Here is a 17,347-nt window from a genome sequence, read left to right on the forward strand (position 1 = left end):
TGTATATGCGACCTAATTTAAAAAAAAAAATGAGGAAATTACCTTATCCAGTTTAAATGTATATATTTTTTTGTATATATTTTAAATTAATTCTGGGTTCGATTCTGACCTTCGGCCCTTTGCTGCATGTCACCCCCCCCCCCCCCCTCTCTCTCTCTCTCACCCTATTTCAAACCAATCAATCCAATTGAAAAACTGCCCAAAAAATAATCTTCAAAGAAAAAAAAAAAGAATTCTTCATTATTATTTCACTTCCATGAACTCTAGTTGTAACCCGAAAAAGCCTGTCGAGAGAATACAGTAGGACACATCTCAGCACATGTAAACATTTTCACAGATACTCAGTCTCGACTGTACAGTCCCACAAAATGCTGCCTCTTCCAGAGACAAAGAGGAAGGAAGTGGTGAGTAGGCCTTCTGTGACTCACGCGCTGCCACTGACCCGTGTGGCAACCTGATAAGCTCACATTATGTCTCGACTGGCCCTGCAGCATAATACCACGCCAGCATGCCAGCCCAATAGGAAGCTGCCACATGATGCTCGGTGACAGCCGCAGACCTTTTTACCATGGGAAGGAATGAAGGCAGTCCATACAAGGGCATGGATGGAGTGCATATAATGTGCAATCCTGCTGAATATGCAAATACTGAGTCAATCTAGGTCAGCAAAGTAAATTGTTATACTTTCTTGCATGCCAGTGTATTTTGATGAATATTTCATCAAAGGGAAGGATGCTTTTGGGTAAGAAACATCAGTCTTGTTACCAATGGCAACAAAAATTAAAAAAAAAAATATATAAGCCCTGTAAAGAAGAATCCGGCACATTCACAACTAAATCCAGTTATTAATGTTATGTTTTATTTATAAGACAATTACCACAATGATAAACAACTATAAAAGTGATATAAGATCCTCTTTCCTAATAACATTTATTTTTCAACATGAAATTGTAAGTATTAAAAGTATAAGCCCTTTTTTCATTTCTTATACAGACATTACATGATTACATAATGTATGTTGGAGCAAATATAATTTTCAGCAGCACAGTGGGTTCTACCGACCTGTGTAGTGAGCACAGAGTGACCTGGAAACCTCACACAGTTGACAGAATATCACAGAGGTATTATATGCCAACACAACATTGACCTAGGTGTTGATCAGAGTTAAACTAAACACCAACACATGTACTGCACTCAGTGATTTAAATAGCTGAATAATGGATGTATAACTTGCAGAAATAGCCCAGAACAGTTGTTTTGGCTTTGGTAGCTTCTGAACTGTACTGGAGACACACAGCCAGAGATTCAAAGTGCCTTTAATTTTTTCATACAGAAATGACTTTGCCTTCATAGGGCTTTCTGATCACAGCTGTAGGTGTCCCCACCTGCAGGACAAATACAAAGCAGAAAGAAAAGTTAAGTGACCTTTGAGTACAATACATCATCAGGACCTGGCTGCTTCAAATGAAACAGAAATATGAATTTCTGTCTTCTGAAAGGTTCTTCACAAATGGGCAGTCTTTATGTGTCCTCTGGGTTTCATTTATCTCACTTTTTGAAAAGAAATGATAACATGATGAGTGAAAACATTATTGCTAGCTGCCTCTAGAGTTGGACTATGTTGAAATCACTCCTCATTGGCTAATTCACTATTCCTTTAAAGTGTTTGGAGTACAGAGAGTTAGATGAGAAAGTCATGCCTGTGTAGTAAACATTTAGTTTGTCCTAACTGTTTTTGAATATTTTCATCTGACCATATTTGCATTAAACACTCCACCTCTGCATCAAACCAACGTGAACAGTTCGGCTGCATCTTTTTAAATGTCTGTCGCAGGGAACAGACGCATATAAATAGACATCAGGACCGGCATCAATGCTCGCACTCGTGTACCCATACATGTGCATCCGTGCTTTATTAAAGCCTACCTCTCTCAAACGTGCCCGCGGCTGGCAAGCGTGCCGTGCCTGGGCGTGGAACAGATGCACTCACACTGGTCAAACGAACTAGACTTAAGCTGTGAAGCGTGCTTGGGCACGATACGAATGGACAGTTTGAGTGCGCCTTAACATGCACAAACCTTAGATAAAGGATCAATGAGTCAGACAGACTAGACCAATGTACTCAACCCCCTTGAATAACTTCTCATTTTACACAGGGGTATACAAAAAAAGTGGATGCAGATGCATAGCAAAACCTTGTAACCCAGCTAAATGCTCAACTGTGTCTGCAGCTTGGTCTTAGGCAAGTAATGTACAGAATATTTTTGGGGTTATTTCGCTCGAAACAGCTGCCTGCTGAGACCTAAAGTATTGAGTTAAATGTATCTACATCGGTTATGTCTGTGGCATATTCTACATATATATACATATTGAAACAGTAGTAAAAGTGCAGTTATGATGTCAATATGACTGTCAAAAGAACATTCAATTTCTCTTTTTACTGTGAGCCATGTGCGTGTTATGGTAAAAACAGGTAAGAGGTCGAATTTCTAGATGTTCTGCAGTCGACAAGCAGCCAAGCGACACTGTTAAAGCAGGCTATGTGGCTGCTCCAACCGGGGAAAAAAAGGTAAAAAGTTTGGTGATGCATACACACTGCTCAGGCAAGATGTGTGGCAATGCTTAAATACCAAAACAATGAGCTGAAAGATGCTACAACAGCCTGTAGAGCTGAGGGAAACTGCAGAGTCAAGAGAGAATTCTTGGTACATTTGTCACAACTAATGACTAATTAAACATTACATAACACACAGTCTTCTGATACATTTTTATAGGAAAAATATTGATTATAGCAGCTTTAATAATACTTACTTACTAAAAGGTATTACACATGCTATTGATAGCCTAAGTTTTAATTGTAAATAAAATAAAAGTCACACTTCACTCTGGCACTCAAATAAAATGACTGAAAGCAAATGTGGTGCACCAAGATGCATAGACATGGATTTATTCTCTACTAAGAAATCTTGACTGACCTGATCCCTTTGCTTGATTCTTTTGTAAACATATTCAGAGAAGGGGTTTCTGTGGATGAATCTGCCTTGCCCTGGGGACACCTTTAGCTGCCCGTCCTCATAGACCACCTTGCCTCTGGAGATGGTGAGGACGGGGACACCGTGGCACTCCATGCCCTCAAAGATGTTGTAGTCCACAGCCTGGTGGTGGGTCTTGGCTGATATCTTCCTACCAAGACACAAGTATACAAATACAGGTTTACAAACAACCATTGTAAATGACTTTAGAACTGTTTTCATCAAAAGCATTCTGTTCTAATCTGAAACTGATGAGCCGAGATGTACTCATACATAGCACTGAGTTACTGCAGCTCACTTACTTTGTAGCAATAAGCAATATAATGTATTATTTGCAACTTCTGCATCATCCTCTTCTCTAACCAGGCTGGGGTGGGATGATGAAAAAGAGTTTTGATGAAGAGGTGTAGGAAAGGCACACGAACAAATTCAACATGGATGGAAATTGTGCTATATGTACAATTATATTCCACTACATTTCACAGGGAAATATTGTATTTTACATATTAGACATATCCTATAAAATGCATTGTTAGAGAACAAACTACCACACAATATACAGTGAGGTAGTTAAAACTAGCTCCAATTCCATCAACAACCTGCAAGAACAGATTACTGTCTACTAGGCAGCAAAAAGAAGCAAAGCACAATACCAAATTCCACATTTTAAGTTGATAGAGGTTATGTTAGCAAATAGTTCCACACAATCAGCAGATGCAGAGCAACATTGGCATTCATTAGTATTTGTTTCTGTCCACCTGACAGATCTCAGTCCAATACTCACTCTCCTCTCAGCTCTGTTATCTCCACCAACTTCTAAGGAAAATAGTTGGCTTTTCAGCTGCTGCTGCTGCACAATGTTAACTAGGTAGTAGGTAGTTGCTAAGTTTGTTTGTCTACTATTTGGTGCTTGACAGATAGTATACAGTGGGATTTTAGAGCTATTTCACTGATGTGGCCAAAAACAATGCCAAAAGCAGTGAAAGTGAACTAAAGACTACCAGGACAACAAGCTGAAGGACACAAAAACGCTCTGTGCCGCTGCACAATGGATTTGTGACCAAGTCGAGCCAAAACCAAGCATCACTGGCTCGACAAACTTTCTCATTTCACAGCTAAATGATACGCTAAAATGTGTTTCTGAAAACACTGGCTGAAAATAGGCAATACAGTGACATAATCTAGTTTCACAGTTTGATCGGAGTCCAGAGTCAGGGACTCCTCCACCAGGTGTTTTTTCATTAGTATTTGTGTCATGTAGATCTGTCAGTTACCTACTACAGCTTTAATATAAAATGATTGAATTAAGTACACAACCTGTGTACTTCCATCACTGTGTGCAGTTACTAGCAGTAGTAAGTTAATGCACCTTCTCATCAGGGTGGTTGAAAGGCTTTCTGGGAAATGTAGAAAATGTCTTTGAGGCAAAGCCAATTACAAGGCTTCATATTAAAATAATGCACAGTACAGATTGATGATGATGACAAATAAATCATGTCTGAGTTGAAAGACTAAATCAGCAGGGATACAGTGATATTAACTCTGACTCATCCAGTTCCAGGAAACACATTGAATGTATTTTTTTTTTTTTTTGTAGTGAGCCCTCTTTCCTCCATCCACACATGCACATTTTCTGTTGATTAGTGAAGCCAGACACCTTGCCTAGTGTGCACTGACAAAAACAATATGTGTTGTCATTATTCAAGTAGCAGCCCAATTATGAGACACAATGTAATTGACTGAACTTCCTAGCTGTTTCTGGTTATGCAACTGTTCATGCCCTTGGTCCCGGATGTTCTGAAGAGACACTTGCTCTGAGGGCGATTAATAACGACATTTCACAGATGAATTCACGGTTGCAGCAATCAAACATGAGGCACCGTCATGCTTGAAAAGCATTATAACATCCACAGACATGCACACATGGTAAAGACTGAACACAAACAGTGGGACAAACAGGTGATGTCCGATGATGACAGGCCTGAGAGGACTGAAAAACTGTGAACTCCTCCACAGGAGGAAATGTAAAAGGTCTCACACAACAGTTTCCAGTGTTACCAGTGAATTAATTCACAGCAAATTACACCAGGGTGTAATATGTTCTTCTCCAATTCACATCAGCGGTTAACGACTTCCCTGAGGGGTTCAGCCTAGATTCTGCAGCAAACAGAGCAATGCAGTGCCATTCTGGGTTATATAAGAATTAGTGTGCTACAGTGCACAAGCTACTGGATGAAACTGTCCTCTGTGCCTGCATCTGTGCATGTGCTCCACAGAACAGCATGCGATTCTCTGCTCCACATCTGAGACTTTGTTAGAATAAGAAACAAGCACATGATCAATTTTTATATACAGCCATATTATATTCTTAGCCTGTCACTGAAAATAACCTCAATGCTGTGTGTTCGCTGATTATGTAAATTGGTTTAGCTCCCACGTCCTCACATCTTCCTCCTTAAGATCCTCACCATGACCCATTAGCATCATCCCACTGAGCTTAAGTGTTAAAACATCCCTAAAAAATAACCAAACATGGAAATTAATGAATAAAACAGTCTTTTTTTACTGGGTCATATGTAAAGTTGGGCCAATGTTTTATTTGTGGCAGAAAATAAGTGATGACAAACCCTGACTGGATGGAGCACAATCAGCTTACATGGCAGGTTAGTGTGTGTGTTGAGGTGGCACAAGATGAAAGATACACAACTTCTCTCTTTAGTTGCCTGTATCAGTAGCTTGCATGCTTTACTGCTAGACTTTATGAACCTTATCTTATTCAACTTAATGCTTGACACCCTGAAGACATGCTTTCAAGTCTGCCCAATGTTTCAGCAGGACCTTCTGTGTCTGCACCTGCTGCTGATAGCACTGGTAGAAAGGTTTAACTTAATACGACTGTGCGTTAGTCGTACACATCTGAAACTGTACGCACACAGTGAGATTTCTTTTCCTGCTCCATTTCAAAAGCTTCCTCCCATACTGCTGGATGGCTGGACTCGTGTCCTCACCTTGTCATCTTAGGGTCCCATATAACCAAGTCAGCGTCTGAGTTCTTGGCGATGCGGCCTTTCTGCGGGTAGAAGTTGAAGATTTTTGCTGCGTTGCTGCTGGTGACAGCTACAAATCGGTTCTCGTCCATTTTGCCGCTGTGCTGAGGGAGGAAACGCACATAGGAGCCGGCAAAATACAGAATTAGCAGCCAATAGGTCAGCGCTTTACTGCTGCAGCAAGCAACTCATTTATGCCAAAATATCATCGAATGTGTGATTTGTAAGCACTGAGGAATGTGGTAAATCTTCCCAGTGGCCTTGGGGCAGCCTCGCTGAAATAACGTCTTCACAACAACAGCGAGAAAATTCAACGCCGGCTTTCTGCAGCAATCCGCAGCTCTGAGAGATTATTGCCTTTTCTGTTTGTCCTGCAGAAAACTTTACTATATATAAACTAATACTTACAATTAGAATAGTCTAATAATTTGTGTTAACAAATTCATGAAAGTGAATACATTCTCAGCCTAACAATAAACTATTAATAATTATGGCCCCCCAGGGACTAAAATAACACCCAATAGACCCCTGCCCACTGTTGTGTCAATGTATATACAGGGTCCCAAGGCATGACAGATCTTCACAACTTGGTATCTGTAAAGGGGCCCCCATAAGCGCCTTATAATTTGAAGTCACACTGTGCCTAAATGATGCATATTCCCCCAATAATTTGGCCTACATACACGATGAGCAATCAGCCGTGACAAAGCATCACAGTTAGAAGCATCAAGCTGACGTAAGATACATGCAAATAGGGACTATCAATTTAGAAAGCACAATTTAATCTGTGGTTGTGTTGTCGTTTACTCTATTTCATGCATCTGTTCATTCAGCACACAGCCACATCACTACAAACAGTGCAATTACATGGATAATGACAGGAAGCTGTATAGTAGCTGTTGACAGCACATAATGCAGCGCACTCTTGCCGTTTCAGACTTAAACCTGGGCTATAAACTTTATTTTTGCCATTGTCGGGCAAAAAAACCCCATAATAATCTTTCATTATATTGTAATTAAAGTGTTCCGAGAAAACTTTGGTATTCGTGAGTAAGTTCCAATTGGCTCAGGACAGAGAAAGAGGGAGAGCTGCAATAAGACGTCTCACTCTACTTCCAGTTCTCTAGTTTGTTTTGTTGCTTTTAACCCACTGCAGCTTTAAGTGTTAATGCTGAACAATGTCATATAAAGTGCATTCTTATTATCAAGACGTACCACTCCTTTCTCCCAGATGACAGACATCCTGTCCTCCACTCCGTTCACTCCATTTGGGATCTTGGTGAAGTCATCTTTGCCAAGAGCCTTCTGACACACAGAAAAGGTGCAGTTGTCTGTCCCCGTCACACTGAGATCATCACTAGAACATGTGATGGAGAAATACATGTATGGATGGATCACAATAGATGATGGAAATAATAAATAGAAATAAAATAAAAATAATAGCAGTCATTCTTCTATATTGAAATATTTCACACGAAATAAAACATCAACCAGCACTAGCGTTTTAAGAATCTCTGATGACATCACTGGTTGAACATTGTTGGCAGCTAAACTTTCAGTTCCACCTACTTAGCCAGAAGGTCCATGAGGTACCCAGGGGTGCTGGGGTCAGGTCTGAGGGGGGGGCCCATGACAAAGCCAGCAGCATGGCCCCAGTCTTTGTGCCAGCAGTGAGTACCATCTGTGCCCAATCCAGCTGCAATGGGCTCCCCGAACACTACACGCCCTGCAGAGAGAGAGAAAAAGACATGATGACACTGGAGCAAGTTCCACCTGCTGAAGAAGACCAGGGGACGGAGGTCTTCAGGAGCTTAGTGAGTGAAGCTTATAAGGTTAGAATCTGTATCACTGTTTCAGACACTTTCCCACCATGACAACAAGAAAATCAACGCATAGACACTGTATAATCCAACTTTTTATGTTGTTTTTTTAACTGAAAAAAGGAAAAGACATTGAATAGACCAAATATGAACACTGATATTGGTTCTGGTTTTTAAAAGGCTGTGTACTGTAGGCCTTGCCCTATTTCCACAGCAGGTGGCAGCAAGCCCACACTCACCATCTCTGCGTGCATTAGACACCACCTTGGCAGCAGATTTGCTCATGACATGGACCACATACAGCGGGCAGTTGACAGCATGGGCGATGGTGATGGCTCGCTGGGTGGCCTCAGCCTCCACCTCTTCCGGCCGGCACAGCTCATGGCCCTCTGGCCCCGTGATGCCCAGAGACAGCATCTTCTTAGCCCCCTGTCGAGTCCCAGCAGGGATGGGGACAACAAGACAGCGTAAAGGTTAAAGGAAATGGAAGGGTAACAACAGCAAAGTATCTGCCCAGCCAGAGAGGGAACACACTCTAACAAGCTATAACTAAACTCCTGTTGCAGAGCATGTGGAAACTTGAACCAACAAGACAAGGCAGGCTTTACTTGCTAATTGTTTTGGGTCCCAACGCTGTATGACAGTAATTGCAAAATTAAACATCTTTTCTCCATTAAATATTTTCCCCTTTTCTTCTCTCCTTTTTAAAACCCAATATGTAGAAGGGTATAGTGACCCTTCCCTTTGTCACAAACTGGGTCTGAACATATGGTAAACGTGACAAAATATGGAAATGACAATAAAGCGACAAATGGAGAGAAAAATCAATAAATAATAATGAAGTAAAAGGGTATATTTCATTTTTTATTTTGTTCGACAAAAATTAATGCAGACAGAAATGTGCACATCCTACACATGATGGCTTGACAGCTCCCTAAAAGTGAAGCCAAAAGTGACATGGGACATGAGCTAAACTAAAAAAAATCAAAGTATCTGTCAGATATTTTTTTCCCAAAGAGGGTTTCAATCAGTTTAGGTAGTTCTGTTTTATTTTACTTTTCTTTTTTCTAATCGGTTTTGGTTGGGTGATTATTTATTTAATGCTATAAAACAATGGGGTGAAACGTCATGACTGACAGCTGTGACTGACTCACTATCCCGTGTGGGCGGACTTCCATACCTGCCGATCACTATTGCACAGACCCTGGTTCCAAAATGAATACACTCCCATCAAATCCAACTCTCTTTTATACTCACCATGAAGAAACTGTTGTAAGACTTAGACTTAGACTTCTCTATATTAATCCTTTGGGATGACTCCAGCAAGGAAATTCACTCCAATAACAACAACCTAAATACATATAAGGCATTTGGGAGGAGTAGTGCTGCATGAAAAGTACTATCAGCAATAATCACAGATGTAGAATATTAAAATGAATTGTATCTTTTTAAAAGAAGCTTTACAGCTGGAGAATCCAAACAGAAGAAATGTGTTTTCTTCTGTGGCACACTTCTGAAATATGTAATTTGTACTAAATCAAGTATTCTCCTTAAATTAGGAAAAGTCAAGGACCCCAAACAAAATATATTTGGGTTAACAACACAAAAGCATGCTTACTACACCTTTATCACATCCCCCAGTGACAACATTAATCATTTGTTCCCCACCACCATGTTTCACTTTTTTGGCATTTGCTGCCTTCTAGTGGTGCATTATTGTCATGACATTTGAGAAAAAAAAAGATGAATGGAAAAACAAGACCTCTGTGACAAATAACAGTGTTCTTCAGTGGACACTGAACAGAGCAAAGGCTGCTTTTGGGGTCTCACAACAATGCATTTCTTAAAGGTTCAATATGTAGAATATCTATTAAAAGAAAAGAAAAAAAAAGAAAAAATAATACACCCATGGGGCGTTTTGAGGGGTACAGAATGAAAGTATTGTTTTTCCGTAAAAAAAATATTTTGTCTTTTTTTGACTGGTTTGACAATGACTTTCTGTCCCGTTCTGTTTCCATTGTAGCAGCCAATAGCGTTTGGCGTTGTTGGTTGCCAGGGTTGTCTGTTGTTGCTACAGAAACAAAGAATAATTTTGAGTTGAGAGCTTGCTCATGGATTCCACAGTTGAAGAATGGCTTACATTAAATACTGTTGTTTAAATTAACTGATTAGTCCAAATTAGTAAAAAACCTGGCAACCTGACTGCTGGAATTATATTCTGTTGTCGCGAGTAGGATCTTGAGAAACTAGATGGCGGTGTTCTGCTCATTCTCCATATTTAACCTTCAACATTTGCTCTCATTGCCTCCACAGACAGTGTCAGTGGACCTGAATCATCTGGAACATACAGGGGAAACACTGAGCCCACATGTCCCATCAATCAGAAATTTCAGAAACTCTCAATTGCATTTTCTGCATTTCTATTACAGAATATGACAGCATTTTCTATCAGTATTACTGCTACAATGTCTATTTTTCTCTAATGTTTAGCATTAGTGTGTCCTCATGCAGGACCTTGCACAAGGACATACGTAGTTCCAATCACAGTTAAACATTATCCAAATTGTTTCTGGACTGTAGTTTGTATTCTTGATAAAATGACAGCAGCATGTATGCCTCTGTAGCTATGGGGTGATCAGGGCTGATTTTGTTCAGATTTGAGCATTATTGAGTCTCATACTAGGGCGGCACGTGAAGTGGTGGTTAGCACTGTCGCCTCACAGCAAAAGGGTTCCTGGTCCAAATCCCTTCTTTCTGTGTGGAGTTTGCATGTTCTCCCCGTGTCTGTGTGGGTTTTCTCCGGGTTCTCAAGCTTCCTCCCACTGTTAAGGTTCATTGATGACTCTAAATTGCCAATAGGTGTGAATGTGAATGTGAGTGGTTGTCTGTCTCTGTTTGTCTCTATGTGCCCTGTGATAGACTGGATTCCTGTCCAGTGTGTACCCCGCCTAACGGCCAATGTCAGCTGGGATTTGCTCCAGCCCCCCCGCAACCCTATAGGGACAAGGGGTTATGGATGGATGGATGGATGAGACTCGGGGCAAACGTGTTGAGTTGCTACAATATTTTTTATAATAAACACATTGTACTATAAAAGACATGCTTCCGCTGGAAGTCAGAAGCTTAAGAGTGGAGAAAGACTCTCAGATTCCATTAATTTACTCTGCAGGTTATCAGCTCGTACTAACCTCTGCGATCAGGTCTCCATTCTCTGCATGCACCTGAGCTATAGCTCCAGTCTCCTTACACTGGGAGAAGGCTGCATACAACTCAGAGTCCTGCAGCATGAACACATCTTTATAGGCCATAAACATCTTAAAGGAATTGACTCCCTTCTCCTTGGTCAGTGTCTGCATCTCTTCTTTGACCTGGGGAGTAACAAGGTTGATACATGGAGGAATCGCTCTGAGTAACACTGATTCTCATATACAGTAACACTGATTCTCTTATACAGCTACCCCTCTGAAAAAGGCATCAGCATACGGGAAAGTGGTGCCTTCAACACAGCAGAAACATTGACATGGTTGTTCTTAACAGGAACTTGAAAAAAGTATGAAAATCTTTTTTACAGAGCATGCAGGGATGAAAATTATGCTTGGGGTGATTTACAAATGTGTCATATAGTTATTTATTTTAGATTTATTCTTTATTTAAATGGTCAGCAACTGATAGACACTGAACTTGATGTTTTTTTTTGCTATTTATATAAATGTTATTCATTCTTTACTAAAAGTCGTAATCCTTAAGATTTTAGATCCTTGTTTCTAACGGCCTCTGTGGTGGTAAGATGTAACTATAGGTGAGGTTCTTTCAGAGACTTCCATCTTGTCACGTTTGCGGTTGCTATGTGTGTTTTGTAAACTTAATTGAAACACATTCACCTCTCTATTTCCGGTCCGTCCCCTTTACTGTATGTTACCCTCTTAAATCAATACACACATGTTCCTATTACACTTCTGCCTTTACTGCAAGCCTGACTCAGAAGTCGCAGCAGAACCAGCGGTGACGAGCGTCTTTAACATGGCGATGCATTTGAATTCACCAAACGAATGTCGCCACAGACACACAGACTGGAATACTCACCAAAAAGGCAAGTACAAGTGCTTTCATTGGTGGGTCATATGATCAATCACCATTGTTTTAACTCACTCTGTGATAGAAAGTAATTTAAGACAATTAAATAGAACTAAATAATAAATCTTACGGATTATATCTTTAAACGATCAGCAACTGACTTGATGTTTATTTAGCTATCTATTGTATCTTTATTCATTGTGTTAATTTCTAGAATTGGTTGACAATGTAGTGTATACTAATGTTATATATTCTTTAATAAAGTTAGCAGCCTTCTAAGTACCTTTGCAGAGTCATATTGGTGCAAAATCCTGATAGAAAAAGTTCATTTTCATAGCAGAAAATAAATTCACTGTCCCATACTGGATGTCAGACCCTACTTTTGTGTAGTGCATTATTTTTTAGAATTGGCAAACATACTTGTAAGTTACATCTATTTGTTTGTATTTATTAACAATGATCTGGTCATTCACCTTGTCACTCCACCATGTGACAGCGACATGCAGCGAGTAGTCACAGCAGACTTTGGGGTCAGCTGTCTTTCGCCAAGAGTCGTAGGCTTCCAGGAGAGACTTGCCCCTTTGGGGGATGACAAAGTCCAGGATCATTGTGGTCCCCCCTGCTAGAGCGGCCTGATGAAACACAAACATTGCCACAGAGAAGCAAGTTAAAGATTAACATTAGGTAGTTCAAATGTCAGTTACGTAGGACAAGTTCAGTACACATTCTGGTTACAACCCTCAAACTAAAACACTGACATGCACATCAAACCAAAGAGAGCCACAGCATATTAAATAATGAAGAAAATAATCAGATTATTTGCACAAAATACATGCAACCATCCAATAAATGTGCAAATGAAATACCAATACTACACTTGAATCCTACACCTCAGAGTGAATGTTATACCTGTGTTTACTGCAGACAGCAAGTTAGAAACGCTGAAATGTCATTCTCTCTCTGTCCATCTGTCTGTCTACTCTCTCTTTTTCTCTCCCTTTCTTCCTCCCCAACCAGTCAAGACAGATGTTCGTCCTCCACAGAGCTGGGTCTGTTCGTTTCTGCCTGTTATAGGGAAGGTTTGTGTTGCCACTGTGTGCACAACGGGGGAATTGTTGGGTCTGTGTTAATCAGAAATAAGTCATAGTGTGGGGTCTTTACCTACTCTGTAAAGTGTCCTGAGATAACTTTTGTTAACAATTGAAATGAATTGTAGTGAAAATACTTCAGTAAAAGCTCAATTTTCTACTTGCTACTACTTCTCTGGAATTCAGAACTTTAGTTAAAGTTAGTTAGGTAACTTTCAGACTCAGATTGACAATAACAAATAATCAACAAATACATTATGATGTAAATTAATATTTTAATGATCACTGGGAGGAAATTCACAATCACAGCCACCTTTACCAGCTGCACCATTAAAGTGATGTCCATGCATAGTAGGCCTATATACCAATATTCTGAGGTGAGCCATTCAAAACAGATTTTACTTTTATATTTTGATGCTTTTATTTACTTTATTATTATGATTATTTAAAATCAAATTAATGACTATATTGTTTCTTAAACTCTCATATTTTATTGGCCTACCTATCAATGGGCTCCTTCCTTTTGGATTGACTTTACTATGAGAGGAGCTGGTACAGGGGCCAGTAGGTAAGTCTTTAAAACACTCTTTTAATAAACTCTGGGTTCAAACTTCTGGTTAGAGCTTGATTTTTCTCCGTTAATAGTTGTTGTACGAAAAAAATTGTCTCGATGGATTATTTAATGAAATTATTTGCTGAAAAAGACCATGGGGTGATTTTTCGCCGTAATTACAATTTAAGGGAAATAGTACTTATTTTCTGCATTAATATGCTTGTAACCAATTGCTTTAATATACAATTAGGGCCCGAGCACGAAAGTGCGAGGAAACCTATTATTATTATTATTATTTTTCTACTGCGCCATCACATTTTTGAGGGGCTTAGGATGCAGGTAGGCTCAGAGAAATTGGCACATAGGTCAGAAGTGGTGAAAATTGCAAAATTCAAAAGTCATTGGGGTCGGGCGTGGCCAGCGGGCTCCATAGCGCTCCTGAACGCATGCCATGCTTGGGATAAAGTTCTTTTGATGTTCATGAAATTTGGTGGGATCATTGCTCTCATCTTAAAGACCACATGTACAGTTTTGGAATTTTTTCTCACTGGAGAGGAAGTCAGCTATTTTCGATTTGGTGTTCAATTTTCCTTTTACAAACACATGTTTGAGGACTTTAGGATGCACAAAAACCAACGACATTCCAAACTCAAACTACTAATTACTTAGATTTAATGCCCCAATTGGGCTTAGGTGTGGCACGTGGGCTCCATAGCCCCACCTAATTACTTTTAGCATTTTTGAGGTGCTAATCGTGCTCTTAAGCGCACAAAAAGTTGCAAATGCATCATTAGTGTCTAAACGTAATACTTTATATGTTTAATAGCATGGGGTGCAAGGGCTCATTCTATGCTGCTTGCAGCTTTAATTGTACTTGTTATCACTTATCTATCATGCAGATAAGCTCATTTGAATATTACATGATCAAAACATGTATCAGGCATCAGTGTTCCTGGTCTAGGAGGAATACAAAGGATTAATGGTCAATTTAAGGACCTGATGGCCACCATTTTGAAAGTGGGGCCTTTCTTGGACTCTTTCTTGGAGTTAGAAAGTACACTGATACTACTTTAAACAACTGAAAAACCTTTTGTTAGACTTGTTTTAGGGCCAAGCCATATTTGCAGCTGACCACTACCCCACCACTAATTCAAACAGCTAATTGGGATGTGACACAAGTTTAAAAGAGCCAATTATAAGAAATATAGAATTACAATAGTGTGTGTCAGTATAGAGCCTTAATACGAAGGCTAGACCGCTGAACTGGTATTCTTCTGTTCGTCTACACACTAGTATGCGCGAGGAACCCGTCCTTTTCTGTCTAACGCAGGATCTTCACCTTGGTCCCGATATGAAAGTCGTCCACAGCCTTGGTGCCCATGAACGCCAGCTCCATGTGTGTGTGCGTGTCGATGCCGCCCGGGATCACCAGTTTATCGGTGGCATCGATGACTCGCACCCCCGCTGGGATCTGAAGATTCGGCCCAACTTCAACTATTTTCCCATCTTGAATGTAGACGTCGCTGATCACGGAGCGGTCTTCGTTCACAACTTTACCCCCTTTGACCAGGATCCCGCTGGGCTCTGCCATCCCTGCTCTGCACGACCGAGAGAGTGTTTAGATGCAAATGAAAAAGTCAGAGTTGGTGCAAACGGTCCTTAGTGACAGCGGAGCGGCACACGCAATACGGCACTGTCAATGTGTGCAGTGAGTGGAGGTCAGAAACTCACGTCGATCCGCTCCAAAGTTCATGTGCCGCAGGGATGTCGCATTAACTCCAGTGTAAGACACAAAGGTGTCCTGTGTCAGACCCCGCCCCGACGGGCCGCCCTCTCCACAGCTGGTTCACAGCAGCGTGGGCCAGTAAACACATACAGTTTAAGGCGGGGGTAGGCAACTCCGGTGTTATAGGTGATATTCTGGATCAGAAGGCTGTTGTTTCCACCTATAGGAGTAGTTTATTTACAGGTAACCCACAACGGTCAGAACATTGGTTACTAACAGTCTTTAAACTATTTTAAAGAGTTTAAAATCACAACCTTGGATAATAGCAAACACAAAACAACACCTTTTTGTATGTTCTGTGGAAATATACTGAATGACAATGACAAAATGAATTCAATGGATCTTTTGATCAAGTTGAATGTATTTGACTCAGCGTTTCCTAAATATAATCCCAGCTTTCTTTGCAATTCATAGGTTCAAAAGTGTGTGCTTTTAATTGGGTTACCGGTATATAAACTACTCCTATGGGTGGAAACAACAGCCTTCTGATCCAGAATATCACCTATAATGCGAGGGGACGCGTTTCACGGCAGGGCCGGTCCTGGAGAGCTACTGTCCTGCATGTTTTAGGTTTCTCTCTGCTCCAACACACCTGATTCTAATGATTTACTAGTTATCAAGCAGCTGATGATTGTCACAGTTTGATTATTGTTAGAGTCAGGTGTGTTAGGGTAGGGAGAAACCTAAAACATGCAGGACAGCGGCTCTCCAGGACCGGAATTGCCCAGCACTGGTATAAGGGATTACCTCTACAGCTAAAGGAAAATACCTCCACAGGGGAAATTTGTTTGGAGTTCTAATTTTTCTAATATTAATTGGTAAAAAAAAAAAAAAAGAACATGGCTTCTTCCGTATATATGTGTTATCCCCAATACATTGAGAGAGAAGATAGATAGAAAGCCATGCACAATATTTATCCCACCAATACATTTGTTTCAAGGTTTGCAGATTTGGACAACAAATCTTAATTTTGTAAGGTTAAAGAAGAAATATTAAGCATTTATCCTGGGAATGTCAGTAAACTTTGGAGTTATGGAAAAAAAAGAGTTTTTTTAACATTCAGTACATCATTTAATTCAACTGGAAGCAAAAGATGTCCGTACCTGCTATGAAAACAAAACAATACAGTGGATTGTCGACTTCATAATTCTATACGGGGAAAATTTCATATCCATGAATCTAAATTCTCCAAATCTCAGCCAAACTTGAATCCCTTCAAAACTGAATTTCAAAGTGATTTGGAGTCTATCCAAATGATTAATAATAATAAATGCATTTACACCGCTAAATGTAATAATATAGCCCACATGTCTTTGTTTGTATCTGTGTATGCTTTCTTTAGGGCCCGAGCACCGACATGGTCATCGTTGAGGGACCTATTGTATCCCTAGATGTTTGATTTTCTGCCTTTTTATTGGATTGTGTATTTAAGTCCTCTCTCTTCCTAAGTTTACTTATGTTATGTATTTATAATTTAAGATTGGAATGTTCATTGAAAGGAGAAATGACTGCCTTAGATATACAATTTTTTCATGTCATCGTTTGATTGTCAAGTACGATGCCGAAATGTTCTACAAATGTATTATGATATTTGTGAAAATATGCAAATAAAGTAAAAAAAAAAACAAACAAAAAAAAAGCATATTTTCTGAACATTATAGCTTTTTTGGTTTCCACCACCCAGCCAGAATCCAGTTAGGCTATGATTGGCCAACACAACCTGGTTTGACAAAAGTGACAATGGCCAGATGGGGAAAATAATGAACTGCTAGCTCCACTGACCCCGTACCTCATCCACAGTGAATCCTAGTCTGTCCTGTCCCTTTCATGAAGGCTACCTATAAAAACAGTATTAAATACCTGAGAATCCAGAGTGATCTTAAGGAGTGAGAAGTAAATCATTTTAAGCCCAAAAAATGAAAAGTAAATACAATATGTGGCTTCCCT

General features: G+C 40.0%; 1 protein-coding gene across 1 annotated transcript; it reads right to left on the reverse strand.

Moving 5' to 3' along the window:
- Nucleotides 1–956: 956 nt before the first annotated feature.
- On the reverse strand, nt 957–15,314 carry dpys (dihydropyrimidinase). The gene is made up of 9 exons (XM_083919196.1): nt 14,954–15,314; nt 12,447–12,605; nt 11,088–11,267; nt 8,139–8,328; nt 7,649–7,805; nt 7,295–7,436; nt 6,041–6,183; nt 2,976–3,183; nt 957–1,385 (listed from the first exon to the last, which is right to left on the reverse strand). The coding sequence occupies exons 1-9, from the start codon at nt 15,203–15,205 to the stop codon at nt 1,326–1,328; spliced, it is 1,491 nt and encodes a 496-aa protein (XP_083775322.1). The 5' UTR covers nt 15,206–15,314; the 3' UTR covers nt 957–1,325.
- Between the last annotated feature and the right edge of the window lie 2,033 nt (nt 15,315–17,347).

This window comes from Echiichthys vipera (genome assembly GCF_963691815.1).
Source record: "Echiichthys vipera genome assembly, chromosome: 8".
In the NCBI taxonomy this organism is placed as follows: Eukaryota; Metazoa; Chordata; class Actinopteri; order Perciformes; family Trachinidae; genus Echiichthys; species Echiichthys vipera.

Bases quoted from the DNA above. Each gene is read 5' to 3' on its own strand.
- dpys (XM_083919196.1), bottom strand. From the start codon at position 15,205: ATGGCAGAGCCCAGCGGGATCCTGGTCAAAGGGGGTAAAGTTGTGAAC. The intron at 11,268-12,446 runs GTGAATGACCAG...GTTACTCCCCAG, and splicing joins TCACATGGTGGAGTGACAAG to GTCAAAGAAGAGATGCAGAC. The intron at 6,184-7,294 runs GTACGTCTTGAT...TTCCTCCCTCAG, and splicing joins TCATCTGGGAGAAAGGAGTG to CACAGCGGCAAAATGGACGA.